We start from the raw sequence: 19,171 nt of genomic DNA on the forward strand, positions 1-19,171 counted from the left end.
AGTTTCTCGAGAAACCTTTTCTTAAATAAGTGAACAGAGCCTGAGTGCAAAAATTGTATGTAAAGTAAAAAGAAAATACTGAGAGAGAGAGTGAGAGATTTTGCAGGGAAATGATATCAACACAATTATATTTTCACAAGCCACCTTGTCTTTTAGCATTTAAAGAGCTGTCAAAGGTTTAATACATTCCCATAAAAAGAGAGATTCTGATTTTATAGGGAAATGATATCACCACAATCATATTTTGATATTAAGGGAGATGATTTTTCGCTCCACTGTAGGATTGTGCGACCCCCTCTTAATGTGATTGGACAGCAAAAAGAGTTACTCTGCCCCCAATTCCCGTCAAAGGTTATTACATTTCCTCACGAGCCAATTAAAAATCAAAAGACATCTGGGTTTGTGCAAATATCAAAATATGGTTGCCCTGATAACATTTTTATTTTATCATTCAATTGAGTTGATTTGCCGGGTACAACTCATTCATGCCGTGGCCCATCAAATAAACGGTTTTGATCATCCTATGAAGTGATAGGATCATTTTACGGGAATTATTGCCGCTGAAATCTGAACCGGCTCTCGTTAGAATATTCACATAAACTTAAAATTCCTAAAAAATATATAGAAACATTGTAATTCAACCAAATTACCTTATCTAGCTTAGTTGCCTAATTAAGCTTAATTTCCTAATCAATCAAAGTTGGTTCTATCGACCAACTTGCCTAATATGTCTAGATTACCTTATTTAACATTCATGCTTAATTTCTACCAAGCCGATCCAATGGTGAGATCTCACATATTCTAACAGCTTTCAGATGCAATCCTACTTTGAGCTGACTGAGGAAAGTTGACATGCACTCAAATAAACATGTCGGAAAGAGGATCAGAGTGGATTCCGGGGAACTCTCTGATGCTTAAGTCAGCAACATAAGTATGAACTGCGTTGGAGAGGGAGAGCTGTGTGACGTTATTATGAGATACATATCTCGAAGCTTGGTCCCCCTCTTATAGGCAAGAGCTATAGCCTAAGAGAAGTTGCTTTTCACGGAGTTTCGCGTGATTAGGCAGTTTCCTAGAATTTTGGATTCTAAGCTTATCCAGCTACGACTGCCTGTGGTTTCTAGGGTTTTTGGAAGGGTTGGAAAATAACCCTTTTGTCCCTAACTGTCTTTGAATCTCCTAGTGTCACATGTAGGCTTTCCACTGGGTACCGAATTTTACCCTAAACATATTGCCCCCACTTTCTAGGGTTGTTTAAGGCCAAGGAAGTAGTTTGTTTTGTTCAGTCTAGTCGTCGGCTTGCCCGCTTGGAACTCATGATCACTTAGGTATGGAGGGTTCTGACTCTCTATCCTCGGTCAGTCGAACTCGACCGAGGCTGTTTGGCTAGGCCAGCTCGGCTATCGGAGGTAAGCAAATTGTGGCAGTTTCCTTCAGTTGGTATCCTAAGTTCCCCTCAATGATTTGGACCGTTCTTCTCGGTCCAGAGAGATCGGTGAGGAAACCCACCTCGCTCCATTTGGCTCTTATTGAGATATTTTAATTGGTTTATGGATCGGCGGTTTATTGAGCCCAGCGAAGGTTTGTCCTCATTTTGACCTGGCGAGCTCGGCTCACTTGATGACTGCCTCCTCACTTTTGTCCTAGGGAGCTATCATGTAGTTCCTTCCCAACTCGGTTTATGACCGTTCACCTCGGCCATATAAGGTAATTTGGATGAAATAATATGTTTTCTCCAGAGCCATCTTAATTGAAATTCTCAAGTGATATAACCCATAAGGCCAATGTAATTTTTCACATGCAGCAACTCATATTTTCATTAGAAAGTTGAATCGATGTGGGTTAGTGGAGTACCAAATATTAGAGAGGATTTCAAAGACCGCATAGAGATAGAAATAGGACTATTATATACAAACCATAACAAAACAAGGAGAAGGCAACAGCCGTGCCGATTTGTTTGGTTTTCGCGTACGTTGTCTTCCCATTTAGTAATTGCATAGGTAGTACAAAGATAGAGTCTCCGTGGGACCCCTTTTTGTTTTTTCTTGAAAGCAACGAGGGTCTCCAACTCTTCCTTCCATCGTTTCCCTATAAATAGCATGCAATGCTAAATTATACTTCACAAATACAACAAACCAACCTTTCAATGTAGAAGAAGAAATAGAAGGCAAGCGATAAAAACCACCAAGAATGGCTAACAAGTCTCTATTTTCAATGGTTTTACTAGTCCTAGCAACCCTCCATGTTGGGCATTGCTATTCTTCACTTGGATCTTGCCATCCCAGCGGCTACTTGCAAGATAAGACTGGAAATTGCAATAGGAAGAACGACTCCGACTGTTGCAAGGCCGGAAAATTGTACCCACAGTACCATTGCTCCCCTCCCATCACCGGCGAAACTCCGGCAACCATGACCATCAACAGCTTTGCAAAGGCGGTGATGGAGGAGGCCCCTCAGAGTGTGACAACAAATACCATAGTGACAATGAATTTGTCGTGGCACTTTCCACAGGGTGGTACAATGGTGGAAGTCGTTGCCTGAACAACATTAAGATCAATGCCAATGGAAGATCCGTGATGGCCAAGGTTGTTGATGAGTGTGATTCAGTTTATGGGTGCGATTCCAATCAAGATTTCCAGCAGCCCTGCCGTTACAACATTGTGGATGCGTCTCCCGCAGTGTGGAAGGCATTGGGGATACCAAAGTCAGAGATTGGAGACTATGATATCACATGGTCTGATGCCTAAAACCAGCTTAGCTTATTTCCTTGTACTTGGAAGAAAGAAGGAAACATGTCTTAGTTTAGTGTTAATATGTTACTTATACTCCCACCCAGCTTGTAAACTTATTAGGGTCATCCACATATATGTATAAAATTTCATATTGTTCACATGACAGTATATGATCTCCATGCATCACATTATATCTTACTATTTACAACGTTAGTTTGTTACTTATGATCTCTCCCTGTATGTAACCTTTTAAAGATCACATACATATAAAATTTCATGCTGGCCATAATTTTATGATTCTTCATGAGTCACACTATCACTAGTTAAAATGTCAAGCAAAATAGCATTAAATCTATGGGTCATTTCCCAAGGATGGCCCCTCATACTTTGACGACTACCCTAGCCAGAACTTGTCATAATCAACATTAAATTAGTTACGAGCGTGGCAGCACTCGGTTGCAAGCTATCGGGTATCGGCCGACCGAGGATCCTCCTCTAGGCCAAGGTGGTAATGACTAATGAGCCATGAAGTGGCTCTAGAGGGTGGCTCTCGGTTCCATAGTGCAGCTCTCAGCTCTGAGAGTTCCCTCTCAGCCATGATCTTCTAGTCTTAAAGTCCGCGGAGCATGTTGGTTAGTGGCACTCAGCCAAATACTTTCGTCTTGGTGTAAGCCGCGAGGTGGCTTAGCTGCTTCAGGTTTCTGTGGCCCCACTGCCACGTGTTAATAGGTTATTTGCAGTTCGATTTTCCAGCATTGAACTCAAGTACAGAGCGTCCATGTGGTATGCCGCATGTGAATGGGATCATGTCTGTCCCCTCCTGAGAACCTCTCATATCAAAATTAAACTTTCCGCCCGCTATTAATTTGAGTTTTGTTTAGTATTCCATGGGCGTAAATCCCCCCAGATCCTTATAGATCTCTGTAATCGATTCATATTCTACGGAGTGAGAATCACATTAAGCAAGCCTAAAATCTCTTTCCATTACAGCATGCCTAAATCTCTCTCCATTATACTCCATTATGGCAAGCCTGAATCTCTCTCTCTGTCTCTCTCTAAAGCCAGAAAATAAATCGTGATTCTGCTTCAAGGAACAATTACAGGGTAATGAGCTCTCAGACGAACGAGACCCCTTTGCCCTATTCCACGACGACCCAAAGGCAAAATTTTGGAGATTTTCCATTTTACTCAAGGCTTTTATACAAGTTTGTCCTGAATTCCATCGACTTGGTTAGGGACATACTGAAGCCAATTCTGCCAGCCTACAACTTCAGTCTTTGGGTAGAATCCGGACATACTGAAGCCAATTCCATCTACTCGGCTTGCTTAACTTCACCTTGATGCCGAAAAGGACTCTTCACCTTTACTTCTATAAAATCTTTTCTTTTGTTCTTTTTAATTGGTTGACAATGTTTAAAACACGTTGAAACCAAATACCTTTATTGGGGAACAGTCTTGCACCGAGGATTGGTAAAGTGGTGAATGCTATATGATCTTCCATACATATAGACTGCTTCCTTGATGTTTTTTAGTCTCAATTATGACTATTTTATCGTGGCTAATTGGAAAAAAAAAATGAGATTTTTCTATTTTAGCATGGTCTTGTACTCTTGTGTCCGATTACTACTATGGAAATAGTTGTTTTGGGTAACAAGCTCTCACCCAAATACATCAGCATACTCAAATACATGCCATCCATTCTTTAATCTGGAATCGCAACACTTACATTCATGTCTATGAAATCGGGCAATCTATTTGTTGATATTAAGGGAAATGATTTCAACACAAACATGTTTAATACATGACGCTCATGTTTCTTGTCTTTTATATTTAAAAAGCTGTAAAAGGGGTTTTACGGTCCCCAAAAAGCACTTACTTGACAATTAAATGCTAAAAGACAAGATACATGAGCCCATGTATCAAAACATAGTCGTGCTGAAATCATTTCCCTCTGTAAAATCCGGAATTTATAGGGAAAGTTCCTTGGTATTTATCATCAATGAATATCATTGAAGTTGTTCCATTAGCAAATTTGTCACTCATCCGTTTTTATCTTCAAGATTTTTTTTTATTGAAAAACCCTTTCTTTTTACCTCATGTTTTACTTTGACAGGGTTGGACCCAACATTTTAAACCCAAGCATAGCCTAGGAAGGGGCCACCATTTAACACTTAATCTGGCACAAACCCATGCAAATAGTGGGGCCCACTATTCTACACCCCATGCTATGATGCGGTGGCCCTACCGTCTCCACCCAAACCCATGCATAGTGTGGTCACGACAAACAAGTGGAGCGCATTTTTATTAAAACACTGGAGCGCAGAAATCATTTCCCTTCTGGGAAAGCTCTCATCAGCAACAAATTAGAGAAGTGTACGTAAGACAAAGTGAGTCGTCCCATTATCAAAATGAGGTCATTCGGATATCCGTCGCTATTTTCATTTCATAAAAGTTCTGTCATGGAAACACAAATTTTAGATTATACCCCTTTTGTCTAGCCTGAATCGACTACTACTGTCCCAATTTAGTAATGAAGATGAGTTGATGGAGTACCAAATATTTGAGAATTTCCAAGACCACATAGAGACAGAAATGAGGCTAAAATATGCTATCACTCTCTCTAACAAAATTACTAGGAGCGGTAGCCGCGTGCGGATTAGTTTGGTTTCTGCGTACGTTGTTGTCTTTCCATTTTGTAATTGCATAGATACTACAAAAATAGAGTCTAAAAGTGGGACTCTTGTTTTCTTGAAAGCAAGGAGAGTCTCCCGGTCTCCATCCATAGTCTCTCTATAAATAGCATGCATTACCAAAATTACACTTCACAAATACAACTAACCAACCTTTCAAGTAGACGAAGGCAAGAGATAGAAACCACCAAGAATGGCTAACAAGTCTCTTCTTGCAATGGTTTTACTAGTTCCAGCAAGCCTCCATGTTGGGCATTGCTATTCTCCACTTGGATCTTGCCATCCCAGCGGCTACTTACGAGGAAAGACTGGCCATTGCAATACAGAGAACGACTCCGACTGTTGCAAGGCAGGAAAGTTGAACCCTCAGTACCGTTGCTCCCCTCCGATCACCGGCGACACTCCGGCAACCATGACCATCAATAGCTTTGCCAAAGGCGGCGATGGCGGAGGCCCTTCGGAGTGTGACAACCAATACCATAGCGACGATGAGTTTGTTGTGGCACTGTCTACGGGGTGGTACAATGGCGGAAGCCATTGTTTGAACAACATTAAGATCAATGCCAATGGAAGATCCGTGATGGCCAAGGTTGTTAATGAGTGTGATTCAGTTTATGGTTGCGATACCGATCACGATTTCCAGCCACCCTGCCCCAACAACATTGTGGATGCATCTCCTGCGGTGTGGAAGGCATTGGGGATCCCAAAATCAGAGATTGGAGACTCTGATATCACATGGTCTGATGCCTAAAACCAGCTTGGCTTATTTCCTTGTACTTGGAAGGAAGAAGGAAACATGTTTTAGTGTTAATATGTTACTTATACTCCTTCCCTACATGTAAACTTAGTGCGGTCATCCACATATATATACAATTTTATGCTTGCTCACATCACAGTATATGATCTGCATGGATCACATTATATATTACTATTTACCATGTTAGTGCAAATATCAGTACTAGTAGTCAAAGAAAATACTAAAAAGTGATTTTATATGGTGTGCGAGGGGAGTCCAACATTTATCTATAGATCGGAGGTTGATGATCGTTCTATGGAGATGATTTACGAGGTCAAACTTACGTCATGGCCCAAAAAATGAACTGTTTTGATCATCCTAAGAAATGGGCACGACCATTCTTTTGAGATGATTTCCGGGAGATGATCATCCCAACAAAGTAACAGTTTGGATCTTCCCATGAAGTGAGCCCCACTGTATTGGATCATTCTATGGGGATGATCTACGGGTTACAACCTACTTTTTTTTTTTTTTTTTTTTTTTTAACCCGGAACAGATTGCGGCCCCGGGGAGGACCTCAAAATATTATATAGAAATTGCAGAATTACAGAAAGATGGCTTATCGACTCGCCTCTAAATCAAACACATTCCCTAAAAACCGCCCACCACCTAGGTCATCCTCGATCGGAGATTAGGAAGACCTAAAGCATCACATCTTGCAGCCCCACGGGCCGTGGTTGGCAATTCTGACCAGCCTTGATAAAATCGGTTCGATTTGGAAATAACTGCTTCATTTGCGAGAGCGTCAGCAACTTTATTGCCTTCTCTGAATTGGTGTTGATGGGAGAGGCAAAGTTGATCCATGAGTAACATCATCTCCGTCCAGAATGAGGAGATGGACCACGGGTAGCTTTCTTTCTTTGATATGAGATCCATCAGTACCTTGCTATCTGATTCTACAAAGAGGTTCACTACTCCGAAAGCTTTGCATAGCCTAAGACCGTCCAAGAGCGCCCTTGCTTCTGCCACCATGTTGGTGGATGACCCATAGAAATAGGCGAAGGCAAAAATAACTTAAAAAAAAAAAAAAAAAAAAACTTTGTACAGCCTACTTACTTTGTACAGCCTATGAAAGTTGTGGCCCAATGAATGAACGGTTTTGATCATTCTACGGGGATCTTCTTCTACGGTTTCTTTGCATCCTTCATTTTTTATTATTTTTTGAATTTGAAATTGTATTATTTGGCTGATGTTGGTTGGTCAGCATTTTCATGAAAATTTATTTAGGGGAATGAGAAAGTGAGGGCTGAGGGGTGCCATTGCAAGGTCCCACCCACATTGGCTTTACAATTAAGTAGAACTTTTTGGAATTTGAAATTCTACTATTTGGTTGATGTCGGGAAGCATTTTCATAGAAAATTATTTAGAGGAATGATAAAGTGAAAGGGCCTTTGCAAGAGCTCAAGTGCAAGGTCAACCCATTAACTTTAGCATGATCTAGACCATTCATTGGGTGACTCCTACAGGGAGATGCAATAGCCTTGAAAATCATTCGAATGGAACAATCTAAACCATTGATTAGCTAATGGAAAATATAAAAAAATGTGACAATAGCCCTAGTGTTCTAAACAAAAGGTCTCTCATAAATTCCTTGAAAGAAGATATATCGAAGTAGGGGACTCTCTAAATGTCATTAGTAGAAGGGGACTCTCTCAATGTCATTAGGTGGCTAAAAGACTCAAACTCTAGTCCTTAGAGGTTTGCCGGTTTTTTATTATGAGATACAAGATAGGATAGGATCCTCCTCGATATCATTTATTCACATACATCGATCAACAAACGGAGAAGCTGACAAACTTGATAGAGAGGGTGTATTTAGGGAGAGAGTGGAGGTACTTTCTTCCTCCCTAGCTGTTGTTGCTTTTGTTATTATTCCTCTTTGGTTTTTTTTCCTCTTTATCTTTGTGATCTTCGGGACCTCCTCGGTCTCCGTTTTTTTAATGAATCTAATCTCATCATTCAAAAAAAAAAAAAAAAAAAAATATTTTTTTCGAAGCAACCCTACATGAGATTTTATATGATGTGTGCTTGTGAAATCCAGTATATTTCAAAATGTACTGTGGGCCCCACGATCCAAACCGTTCATTTGTTGGCCCATAAGTTAAATAGGCTGTACCCCGTAAATCATCCCCACAGGATTATCATAACTCTCTGATCTGTATGAGGGACTGCACATTATAGAAACCACAAAAGATCGGAGGGTTAGGATCATCCATTGTTGATGGGTACAACCTATTTTTGTCTTGGCCCAACAAATGAGCGAAGTGAACCCCAAGACTCACTTGTTGTCTTACTCTGCTTGGCTTATCTAGTTTTACTTTTTAAATTCTTTTAATTTGGATTAAAAACTATGTTTTCTCCTAAGACATCTTAATTGAAATTCAAGTGATTGGACCCATAAGGCCAATGTAAATTTTCACAAGTGGCATATAATATTCTCCTTAAAAAAGTTGAATCGATGTGGGGCTTTCCAGTCCATTTTCTTAAAACTGGATTGACTACTACTTTGGGTTAGTGGAGTATTACCAAATATTAGAGAGGATTTCGAAGACCACATAGACATAAAAATAGGCTATGATATACTAACCGCAACAAAACAAGTACAGAGCCATAGCCGTGCCATTTTGTTTGGCTTTCGCGTACGTTGTGTTCCCATTTTGTAATTGCATAGGTAGTACAAAGATAGAGTCTACGTGGGACCCCTTTTTTTTTCTTGAAAGCTATGACTGTCTCTAACTCTTCCTTCCATCATCTCCCTATAAATAGCATGCACTACTAAATTACACTTCACAACTACAACAAACCAACCTTTCAAGTAGAAGAAGAAGAAGGCGGCAAGAGATAGAAACCACCAAGAATGGCTAACAAGTCTCTACTTGCAATGGTTTTACTAGTTCTAGCAAGCCTCCATGTTGGGAGTTGCTATTCTTCACTTGGGTCTTGCCATCCCAGCGGCTACTTGCGAGGCAAAACTGGAAATTGCAACAGGGAGAACGACTCCGACTGTTGCAAGGCTGGAAAGTTGTACCCACAGTACCATTGCTCCCCTCCGATCTCCGGCCAAACTCCGGCAACCATGACCATCAACAGCTTTGCGAAAGGCGGTGATGGCGGAGGCCCCTCAGAGTGTGACAACAAATACCATAGTGACAATGAATTTGTCGTGGCATTGTCCACAGGGTGGTACAATGGTGGAAGCCGTTGCCTGAACAACATCAAGATCAATGCCAATGGAAGATCTGTGATGGCCAAGGTCGTTGATGAGTGCGATTCGATTTATGGGTGTGATTCCGATCATGACTTCCAGCCGCCGTGCCCCTACAACATTGTGGATGCATCTCCTGCAGTGTGGAAGGCACTAGGGATCCCAAAATCAGAGATCGGAGACTATGATATCACATGGTCTGATGCCTAAAACCAGTTTATAGTCACTCCTTCCATGTCGTGCTATGTTAATATGTTACTTGAAGTTTGTCCTTCCATGTAAACTTATAAGTATACATATATAAGTTCATACTTATCCATAGTGTCTTGTTTTAATGAGTGGCATAACAAGTTGAAATGTCGAGGACGATTTGCTCATGGCGATGGGAATGCTTCTTTAGAGTTGTCACTCATGCCTTTGCGTGTATATCCCAAAGGTTCAGTTTCTTTCAACATAAAATCGGTGTAAGACAAATTTTATGCACATTTAAAAGTCAAATAATGGGCTTAAAATTTATTTTGCGCCCATTTTACATTTCAATGGAAAATACAAAACTAGTGAGCCAAGGCTAAGAACTGCCTCCATTACATGGGAAGATCTCACTCGCGACACACATAGGGTCTCTATTGAGGTCCTACCCAAAGTTAGCAACTACAGATAAAAAGGGTGTTCCATCGATTTTTTAACAAAATTTTACAAAATATAAGTGATTGCAGCTCAAACATTTAACAAAAAAGCTAGATTACATCAAGAATGAACCTACAAAAGTCGAACAGCCTTCCTCTGTTGGGGTTTTGTATCTTGTTTCTAGATATTGGGAGATTCCATTGAGGTGCATTTGGATTTGCTGGAATCAGGATCTCTGATTCCGATTCTATCGGATTCTGACATTTGGTTCACGAAAAGAACGGAATCAAAGGAGTGGAATTGGAGGAGGAAAATGCCGAAATTCCTATCGGAATGGAATTTTTATTAGAATTTTTTGAATAAAATTTTTTATTTTAATAAACCACAAATATAAATATAAATAATATAACTAAAAATAGAAATAAACCACAAATAAATAAAAAAACTAAATAAATCTCTTATTAAAAAAAAACTAAAATAAAGTTTATGACTGATCATATCATTTGATACTTCTTAGCTTTACTATGGATATTACAAAGTTTCTTCAAATATCCATCCACCCATTAGATATGACATAATGTGCTTCTCATCTGCATTGAATCAAATGCTCGGACAGAATTGGGCAATTTATGGGGTTGGTGATGAATCGAAGGGCCAATATCGTTTACGTTTCCCTTTTCCACTTATGTTGATTGATTCAAGTTCACTTGCTGGATCCTATTGTGAGTTTCAAGGAAAAGAAGAACAAGAAATACTGGAGCCCAAATATGTACGTCTCCTCCATACCTCCATAACTAGGTCCTTGGTGTCTAACAAGGGGTTAAAAAGAAAATTATTAGAATTTACAAACTTACCCCATTCCAAATGCGGGGTTCACAGGTACAAGCAGGTGTACATTTTTTCCTTTCTGTCTGTTCATACAAAAAAAAAAAGATTTCAGAGAAGAAGAGCCATAGAACATGACCAACTCACTGATGAACCAGCGTGCGTACCTCCAAATCAGTTGATAATGAAGCATACAGATTGACCGAGATGGCAACTAAAGTTTCCCAAGTAATACTGGTTAAGACCAAAGCATGAGGATTTAGTCACAGAATTTGATAACATGGGGAAAATTCAAAAGCTGAGTATGAGTCAACATTGTACGAAAGAATGGGATGGAGTTAAGCATTATCTCCAGTAATCAGTTCCATCAAGCATCGTCTAACTTGTTTCTTAATGTTTCATCATTCATAACCATTGTCATAAACTGTTTTTTTTCCTTCCAAACTAGTTCTATCAAGTATTGACTAACTTCTTAATGTTTCATTATGCATAGCCATTATCATAAACTGTATTTTTTTTCCCAAAACATTCCAAAAAAAAAACTGTATTTTTTCAAGTAATTAGTTATATCCAGCATTAGCTAACTTTGTCGCTTAGGCATGAATTTGAGTCCAATAATCAATTTTGGATTCACAACCGGTTCTCAAAATCCAAAACAAACAGGGCCTTAGTGTTACAGCATCCAGATTCATTATCAATAAAGTGATAAGTGCCGGTGTATCAGTTTACTCAACTCTCCCAGTTTTAGAATGTCTTGGGGCTAGCATCAGCAATTCAAACAAGTCATTTCACAGTCGATTTTATTCATTTTCTTTTTTTTTTCTTTTTTAATTCAAGCTTTACCAGAACAGACGATTTAACTCAAAACTCTGCTGATAAGAGATAACAGATTTCAGTCAATGCTCTGAAAACAGAACTGAAAACAAAACCTCCATAGGATCAACTGAAGGCAATCAGACACTTAACTGAAATCCAAGCAACGAATTTCTAATGTAAGAGAACATATGTTGGTATAACAGCTAATACTTACGATAGATAGAAGATAGTTACATTTGATACAAAGACTCTTCAGAATAATAACAACCTTTCCACCACCCTCAAGAAGCAAAAACTTACACAAACCACTTAGCAAATTCAAGGTGTTCTATCTCCCTTAATTTCACTAAGCTCTAGAAATTAAAGAGGAGATGGTCAATGTGGCTTTGAGCTATTCTCGCCATAAACATTTCTCCATAGCAGGACACCAACAGTAACAGAAACAAGAATCCAAAACGCACCTTTTCTTGAGAGACCAAATTCCCTCCATGTTAATGGTCTTGTGATCTCCATTAGGACCTTCTGAAACTGCTCCTTTGTTTCCTTTAGTGACCCTGAATTATCAATCACTATGTCTGCCTTCGTCCTTTTCCAATCCAGTGAAGTCTGTGCATTGATCCTATTTAGGGCTTGCTGTTCAGATATTCCGTCTCTTGTCATGAGTCTCTGAAGCTGTGTTTCAGAATCCACCCACACAACAACAATTGGGTTCGCCCATTGATCCATCTTAGCCTCAAACAGCAATGGTATGTCGATCACAATAACCTTAGACCCCTTAATCCATAGCTTTACTACTTCCCAGAAAAGACCCGAGGAAATAAATGGAGCCAATAACCTGCAAGGAAAAAGATCTAACTATCAGAAAACTCTCTTAGTAATGTTCTGAAAGTTGGCCATTCCAGAATGCATCTGTCATTTGCAGTATCTGCCCAGTTCCTTGTTCCTTGGTGAATTTTTGAGGATTAATTTGAACATGCAGGCTAATTGGAAGTTGACTAACAAGCAGATAGTACCTTTAAGTTCTACAGGATATTAAATTCCATTTTGGTAAAATTTGTCAACTTATAAAAGCTATAGTTTTCTCTTCAACACATAAAATTCTGCATTAGTGTGGATAGTATTCCAATGAAGAGTGGGCAAACATATAGAATACACAAAATTCCAAGACAAAGAAAGGCTGTATCAGATTCTGACCTTAAAAAATCTTAGCTTCTAATTAATTTCTTAAATTGAAGTTACAAACTCATTATGAGTAGCAATTTCTGCTCATAACCATCTTGAGTATAAAAATGCATTAGAAACTCGATGGAACTTCCATCAGTGCTTGTCAGTCATGTGAATCAAAGTACGCAAGTGGGTGTTCTAAGTTACAGACAACTCTCAAAATTAATAAAGCATAGTTGCCAAAGTGGGAAGCGATACTGGAAGTGAGAGGTTTCCAAAAGAGAAAATGTGGGGACGAAAAAGCTCTAAAGAAAGTAAAAAAGGAACGTGTGGAAAACATTATTGAAAGTCAATATGAAACATAAAATAAGCAACATCGGAAGTGAACAAAAGTTGTATAGAGAGAGTAGGGTTATCATAGGTTTGGGTGAATGTTGGTAAGGATTAAATGTAGTAAAGAAAGCTCCACCATCGATTAGAATTACAAGTCTTAGGGATATATAGTTTCAAATTTTTATTCACATAGATTTAATTTAAGTATTTGGGAAAAAATCTATAAAAATTTCATTTAAAACTGAAGAAGTCTTTTTAAGGACATACTTTTTTATAAAAATATATGCTCCTTCAGCATTATTAAAAGGAGAAAACACCTAAATAGGAAGCATGCTTTTAATTAAGAGGAAACACCTAGCAAGCATGTGGGAAGCATAGTTTCAAAACTCTCACGTGTCATTGTGGACTCCCCCAAGTCGACTCCCTTTTACCTTGGTTACATTCTTGTCTGAGCCCGCGTTTTGACCTTCAAAGTCAATCAAAACTCCTTCAAGTCTCTCAAGTTACAACCGCATCAACTGAGTGCTCAACCGCGTCAACTGAGCACTCGACTGCGGCATGGTGAGTTGACTAAGATTTGCTTTGGATGCGTTTTGACCCCCAATATGCATTTTGAAACATTGGTGGGAAGCATGTTTCCCAAAAATTTCGGAAGCAAGAAGAACTTAGCTTCTAAATTGAGCTTTCCATCCAAATGGGAAGTTTCCAGTAACTATGTAATAAACAACCAAAGCTTTTTCAGGTACACTAAATTGCAAATTTGGGTGCAATTCTCAACTCAACTCAACTAAGCCTTTGTCCCAAACTAGTTGGGGTCGGCTAATCAATCCTAGAAAATTTTCATGAAGAAGGTGAAAGAATCTACCCGGCTCAAATTGACTAAGTCTATTCCTGACACTAGTAGGGTTCCTCTACATGGATCATTTTCTTCCATTCTATCCTATCCAAGGTCATAGTTCTCTGTTATGTTCCTAGCAATCAAGTCTTTCCTCACTATTTCTACCCAAGTTGTTTTCGGTCTGCCCCTACCTCTTTTTACTCCATCAACTTGCAAGAGTCACTACTTCTCACTGGAGCATCCAAAGGCCTACGTTAGATATGCCCAAACCATCTTAACTTGCACTTATCCAATTTTGGGTGCAATTGGAGGGGGAAAAAACAAAAACCCAAATTGCAAATTGGGTGTTTATCCACATGTACTCTAGGTGTGGAATAAAATTCAAAGGATTTCCAGAAACTATGAGGGAAACTGTTCACAGCAGGTATAATAGCACAGATTAAGCACCACAAGCAATTGCGGCAAGACAATTGAATTTGAGCAACAGAATCGATTAACTGTATAGAATTAAGAACTGACAAGTAGGAATTTATACCGATTAAGAAGTTGGCGTTTAGTGGGATCAGAGAAAACGATTTGACCAAGAAGAGCTCGATCGATTTCTCCATTATCCTGTAAAATCTCTTCTCCAAATGCTCTTACAATCCTTTTCCAACCACCAGTACCCTTCCTTACTACATCCTAAAACCCAGCACCAAATCACATCACATTACAAAAGGCAAATAAATTCAGTCTGTTGGATCAAATTAAGAGAAGATAACATACACGAGCAACAACGTCTGCATCGACCACGGGAACGCCACTAGATTTGAAGAGATTTGAGACTGTGCTCTTCCCAGATGCGATTCCTCCCGTAAGACCCACAATTCTCATCTCGAGATTGATGAGAGATTATGGAGAAATTTCGATTTTCTAGTGAAGAAAAATGTTCCCAAACCCCAATCTGTATTCAATACTATTCATACCAAATTCTCTTATTCATGTAATTCATGTGAGGTGGTTTCTCTCTCATGCAGTAGATAGCCACATGCTTCCTACGTGTTTAAAGGTATGCTTCCTATTTAGGTACTCATTCAACGCTCTATAGATCGGGGGTTAGGATTAACATATGGAAATGATTTTTGGGGCACGGCCTATCTAATGGACGGTTTGGATCATCCTATGGTGCGGGCCATACCGAACATTTTAATAATGTGAGGAGTACGATCGGTCAAAATACGGCAGTGGTGATATCATTTCCCAAAATATAATCTAATTTATTTTACCCTATGTGGGACCTATCTGTTTCCATCTATTTGGAGGCCATTCATTAGAAGTTGCGGTGGGAAGCTAGGTATGGGACTGGGTGGGTCCCAGCCTAGTATGGGACAGGTTTAAAAGGCCTTACTGACGTAGGGAGCGTGAGAACGGCAACACCAAAATAAAGATTGACACGAGCAACACTAAAATAATCTCGTGGGGTTTGAAAACCCATGCCACGGTTTGGAGAAAAGCTCCAACATAACAGATAGGGCTGCAACTCGAGCCGGGTTTTACCCGACCCGCATCGACCCGACCCGAAAATAGCCTGGGTTGGGTTTAGGTTTCATGGGTTTCGGGTCGAGCCGGGTTAAGCATTCAAAAGCCCGCATGAATCTCGGGTCGAGCCGGGTTTGAAGGGGCCCGACCCGACCCGAGTTACATAAGTTATAGTATGTACATTTTAGTTAAAAGTTAAAAGTGAAAACCCATGCACCACTGTTATTGTATGTGAGTGTAATTTCTTCTTCTATGAATTGAGTTGATTCAAGTGTTTGATTCAGCATTGTTTGATTGTAATTACAACATTGTTTGATTACAGCATTGTTTGATTCAAGTGTAATGTGAGTGTAATTACATCATTGTTTGATTCAAGTGTAATGTGAGTGTAATTTCTGCTTCTATGAGTTGAATTGCCTTGCCAAACAAGAATTTTCCTTAAAATATTGCGTCAACGTGAAAAAACCCGACCCAACCCGAGATTTATCATGGGTAAGGCCGGGTTTGGGAATCGTGGGTTTTCCAAAAAAAAAACCCGACCCGACCCAAGATATTTCTCGGATAGGGTTGGGTTCTCCAAAACCCGACCCGTCCGACCCGAGTTGCAGCCCTAATAACAGATGACAGGAGCGAAGCTCCTTCACCCACATGAACGAGCCAATGCTCTTCACAACAGATATCTCAAAAATAAACTTTATTCAAATCTATCTTTCTTTCCTCACGCCATTACATTATATAAAAAGCCAAAACCTAAGAATAACAACCCTAAATTCTTGCCTAAGTATTATTCTCAATCTTTTAACTAAAGCAAGATAAATAAAAAGAAGAAACATGACTCAAACCTTTCTAAAAACACCAAAATCATGCTAAAAGAACAAGATTTGACATCTCAAAAAAATACCACAAATAAAATGACGAAAATAAGAAATTAAAAATAAAAGATTTGATCCACGCCTCACGTTCTGTATCATTCACCCCCCGCTTGAAGAAAACTCGACCTCGAGTTTAGGCCATCGTTCTCCAAATCTGATTTTCGGCACCACATCAATCTTCTATTCTTCATTCCCCCATTATTATTATTATTATTTTTTTGTAATCCCTTACATGAAACATAGCCATGAAAAGGGCTCTCAAAGGCACTCTCAGATCCATGGCCGTTGTCTCATGGATGCGGGCTTCGAGTAGTGCTAACTGTGTGAAAGTCTTCACATGTTGTTGGAGTTCTTCGTTCTCCGCAGCTAGATCAGGCTGGCCGACGTTAGGCGCAACGACTTCTTCATCCTGTCGTGCATTCGTCGGAGATCCCTTGAGCTCTGATACCAACTGACGTAGGGAGCGTGAGGGCGGCAACACGAAGATAAATATTGACACGAGCAGCACTAAAATAATCTCATGGGGGTTTGAAAACCCATGCCACGGTTTGGAGAAAAGCTCCAACATAACAGATGACAGGAGCGAAGCTCCTTCACCGACATGAACGAGCCAATGCTCTTCACAACAGATATCCCAAAAATAAACTTTATTCAAATCTATCTTTCTTTCCTCATACCATTACATTATATAAAAAGTCAAAACCTTAGAATAACAACCCTAAATTCTTACCTAACTATTATTCTCAATCTTTTAACTAAAGCAAGATAAATAAAAAGAAGAAACATGACTAAAACTTTCCAAAAACAGTAATCCCGTAATATAACTATACAATATCATAAAACTGCCTATAACTTAGCCAAATCAACTCCAAATAGCGTAATCTTGGGCTCTTTAGATAAGTAATCGAAAAACCTTTCTAAAAACACCAAAATCATGCTAAAAGAACAAGATTTGACATCTCAAAAAAATACCACAAATAAAATGACGAAAATAAGAAATTAAAATAAGAGATTCGATCCATGCCGCACGTTCTGCATCACTTACCTAACGCGGTCCATCAGATCTGGAGCATCTGGCGTATTGGTATGGTGCCTAACAATCCTACTCAGAGCTTAGGGTTAGGGAAGGGAAAGGGAAGAAAGTCAAAAAGGATCATCTTTCAATCAAGAAAGCAGAAAATGAACTGTATTGGTGATTTTGAGTAGGGGTTTTGAATGTTACGATAATTCCAATGGACATAATGAACAAAATATGAAGGGTCACGGTACAAAATAATTTGGGACCTTAGGAAATGGATCACACGGTCACCGTCGGACCCAGATGTTGTACCCAATTCCTGCCCATTATAATTTGGATTCTGTAGATCTATCGAACCCTCTTTATTGGGTGTCCGATAAAAAATGCGCCTTACAAATACAATAGACGAGTAGATTTGAATACTACTTTGTTAATTATGTAGAGAAATGGGGCACTTGGAGCATTAAGGCGGTTGCTAATGAAATAGTGAAAAAACACAGCTGTAGAGGCCGTGGCTTTGACGTTTGAGTTTGGCATTGAGTACGTTGTCTTCTACATTTTTACATTATCACAAAGACTAGGTAGAAATGAAGAGATAATAGTGAGGTAAGAGAGACCCATGTTTTGGGAGAAACCAGGGCTTCCATCAATCGTTCTTTCCTTATAAATAGCAAACAACTTCACATCCAAATACACCAAACCCAAGCCAACAAGTGAAGTAGAAAAAAAAACTATACAAGGATGGCTAACAAGTCTCTACTTTCAATTGTGTTACTAGTTCTTGCAAGCCTCCATGTTGGGCATTGCTATTCTTCACTTGGATCTTGCCATCCTAGTGGCTACTTACGTGGCAAGACTGGCTATTGCAACAAAGAGAACGACTCCGACTGTTGCAAGGCTGGAAAGTTGTACCCTCAGTACGATTGCTCCCCTCTGATCACTCACCATACTCCAGCAACCATGACCATCAACAGCTTTGCCAACAGTGGTGATATCCCTTCAGCGTGCGATAGCAAATTCCATAGTGACGATGAGTACATTGTGGCATTGTCTACGGGGTGGTACGATAGGGGACTTCGTTGCCTGAGCAACATCAAGATCAATGCCAATGGAAGATCCGTGATGGCGAAGGTCATTGATGAATGTGATTCAGTTTATGGGTGCGATTATGATCACGATTTCCAGCCTCCGTGCCACTACAACGTTGTGGATGCATCTCCTGCGGTGTGGAAGGCATTGGGGATCCCAAAATCAGAGTTTGGAGAGTATGATATCACATGGTCTGATGCCTGAAACTAGCTTCTCTTATTTCCTTGTTCTTTGAAAAATAAAGGAAATGTGTCTTGCTGTGTAATATGTTACTTATAACTAATCTCCCCCCACCTGTAAATTTATTGGGTCTGTACAAGTCCATTGTATAATGAGTTGAAATGTAAAACCAAAATTCTTCGTTCATTTTGATCAAGTGGTTCCTACTTGAAAGATTGTTCAGATTGCTAGTTGAACTTGGCCTGTGTTCCCAACAAATGTATGATGAAATGATGAAGCATTGATGGTAACAATAGTAAAGTAGGGTAACTATTTTCTAATCTCTTATAAGTTGAACCTGAAGAGTGTACATTACTTACCAATAAATCAAGGCAAATATTTAAATGTGATGTCTATGAATCTTAGAAAATGCTGAAAGGCATCAAAACATAAATAATAAAAGATGTCTTATGAAAGACGTTTGAAGGT

The 19,171-nt window shown here is 39.4% G+C and overlaps 4 protein-coding genes and 1 pseudogene across 5 annotated transcripts; 3 read left to right on the top strand and 2 right to left on the bottom strand.

Annotated features, from left to right (window-relative positions):
• Nucleotides 1-2,190: 2,190 nt before the first annotated feature.
• On the top strand, nucleotides 2,191-6,173 carry LOC143881261 (kiwellin-1 pseudogene; annotated as a pseudogene).
• Nucleotides 6,174-6,827: 654 nt separating this feature from the next.
• Nucleotides 6,828-7,190, bottom strand: LOC143881262 (uncharacterized). The gene has a single exon (XM_077384248.1). The coding sequence runs from the start codon at nucleotides 7,188-7,190 to the stop codon at nucleotides 6,828-6,830; it is 363 nt and encodes a 120-aa protein (XP_077240363.1).
• Nucleotides 7,191-9,024: 1,834 nt separating this feature from the next.
• LOC143881512 (putative ripening-related protein 1) lies at nucleotides 9,025-9,801 on the top strand. The gene has a single exon (XM_077384612.1). It carries the CDS (start codon nucleotides 9,076-9,078, stop codon nucleotides 9,631-9,633), a length of 558 nt encoding a protein of 185 aa, XP_077240727.1. The 5' UTR covers nucleotides 9,025-9,075; the 3' UTR covers nucleotides 9,634-9,801.
• A 684-nt stretch (nucleotides 9,802-10,485) lies between these two features.
• On the bottom strand, nucleotides 10,486-15,037 carry LOC143881511 (dephospho-CoA kinase-like). 2 transcript variants are annotated; one of them, XM_077384611.1, is made up of 5 exons: nucleotides 14,792-15,037; nucleotides 14,562-14,707; nucleotides 12,153-12,526; nucleotides 11,043-11,109; nucleotides 10,486-10,961 (listed from the first exon to the last, which is right to left on the bottom strand). In XM_077384611.1, exons 1-4 carry the CDS (start codon nucleotides 14,897-14,899, stop codon nucleotides 11,090-11,092), a joined length of 648 nt encoding a protein of 215 aa, XP_077240726.1. In that variant the 5' UTR covers nucleotides 14,900-15,037; the 3' UTR covers nucleotides 10,486-10,961; nucleotides 11,043-11,089. The 2 variants fall into 2 exon arrangements, with proteins under 2 accessions (XP_077240726.1, XP_077240725.1); XM_077384610.1 differs by lacking the exons at nucleotides 10,486-10,961; nucleotides 11,043-11,109 and having other exon boundaries at nucleotides 11,832-12,526.
• Nucleotides 15,038-18,162: 3,125 nt separating this feature from the next.
• Nucleotides 18,163-18,873, top strand: LOC143881513 (putative ripening-related protein 2). Its single transcript, XM_077384614.1, has one exon. The coding sequence runs from the start codon at nucleotides 18,176-18,178 to the stop codon at nucleotides 18,725-18,727; it is 552 nt and encodes a 183-aa protein (XP_077240729.1). The 5' UTR covers nucleotides 18,163-18,175; the 3' UTR covers nucleotides 18,728-18,873.
• Nucleotides 18,874-19,171: the final 298 nt, after the last annotated feature.

This window comes from Tasmannia lanceolata, unplaced genomic scaffold, assembly GCF_043159265.1.
Source record: "Tasmannia lanceolata isolate RefF3 unplaced genomic scaffold, GAP_Taslan_0.1 ptg000007l, whole genome shotgun sequence".
Lineage (NCBI taxonomy): Eukaryota > Viridiplantae > Streptophyta > Magnoliopsida > Canellales > Winteraceae > Tasmannia > Tasmannia lanceolata.

Excerpts from the sequence above, each read along its gene's own strand:
- LOC143881262 (XM_077384248.1), bottom strand. The coding sequence starts at position 7,190 with ATGGTGGCAGAAGCAAGGGCGCTCTTGGACGGTCTTAGGCTATGCAAA.
- LOC143881512 (XM_077384612.1), top strand. The coding sequence starts at position 9,076 with ATGGCTAACAAGTCTCTACTTGCAATGGTTTTACTAGTTCTAGCAAGC.
- LOC143881511 (XM_077384610.1), bottom strand. The coding sequence starts at position 14,899 with ATGAGAATTGTGGGTCTTACGGGAGGAATCGCATCTGGGAAGAGCACA. Across the intron at positions 14,708-14,791 it reads ATGCAGACGTTGTTGCTCGT|GATGTAGTAAGGAAGGGTAC; the intron begins GTATGTTATCTT and ends GCTGGGTTTTAG. Across the intron at positions 12,527-14,561 it reads AAACGCCAACTTCTTAATCG|GTTATTGGCTCCATTTATTT; the intron begins GTATAAATTCCT and ends TTTTCCTTGCAG.
- LOC143881513 (XM_077384614.1), top strand. The coding sequence starts at position 18,176 with ATGGCTAACAAGTCTCTACTTTCAATTGTGTTACTAGTTCTTGCAAGC.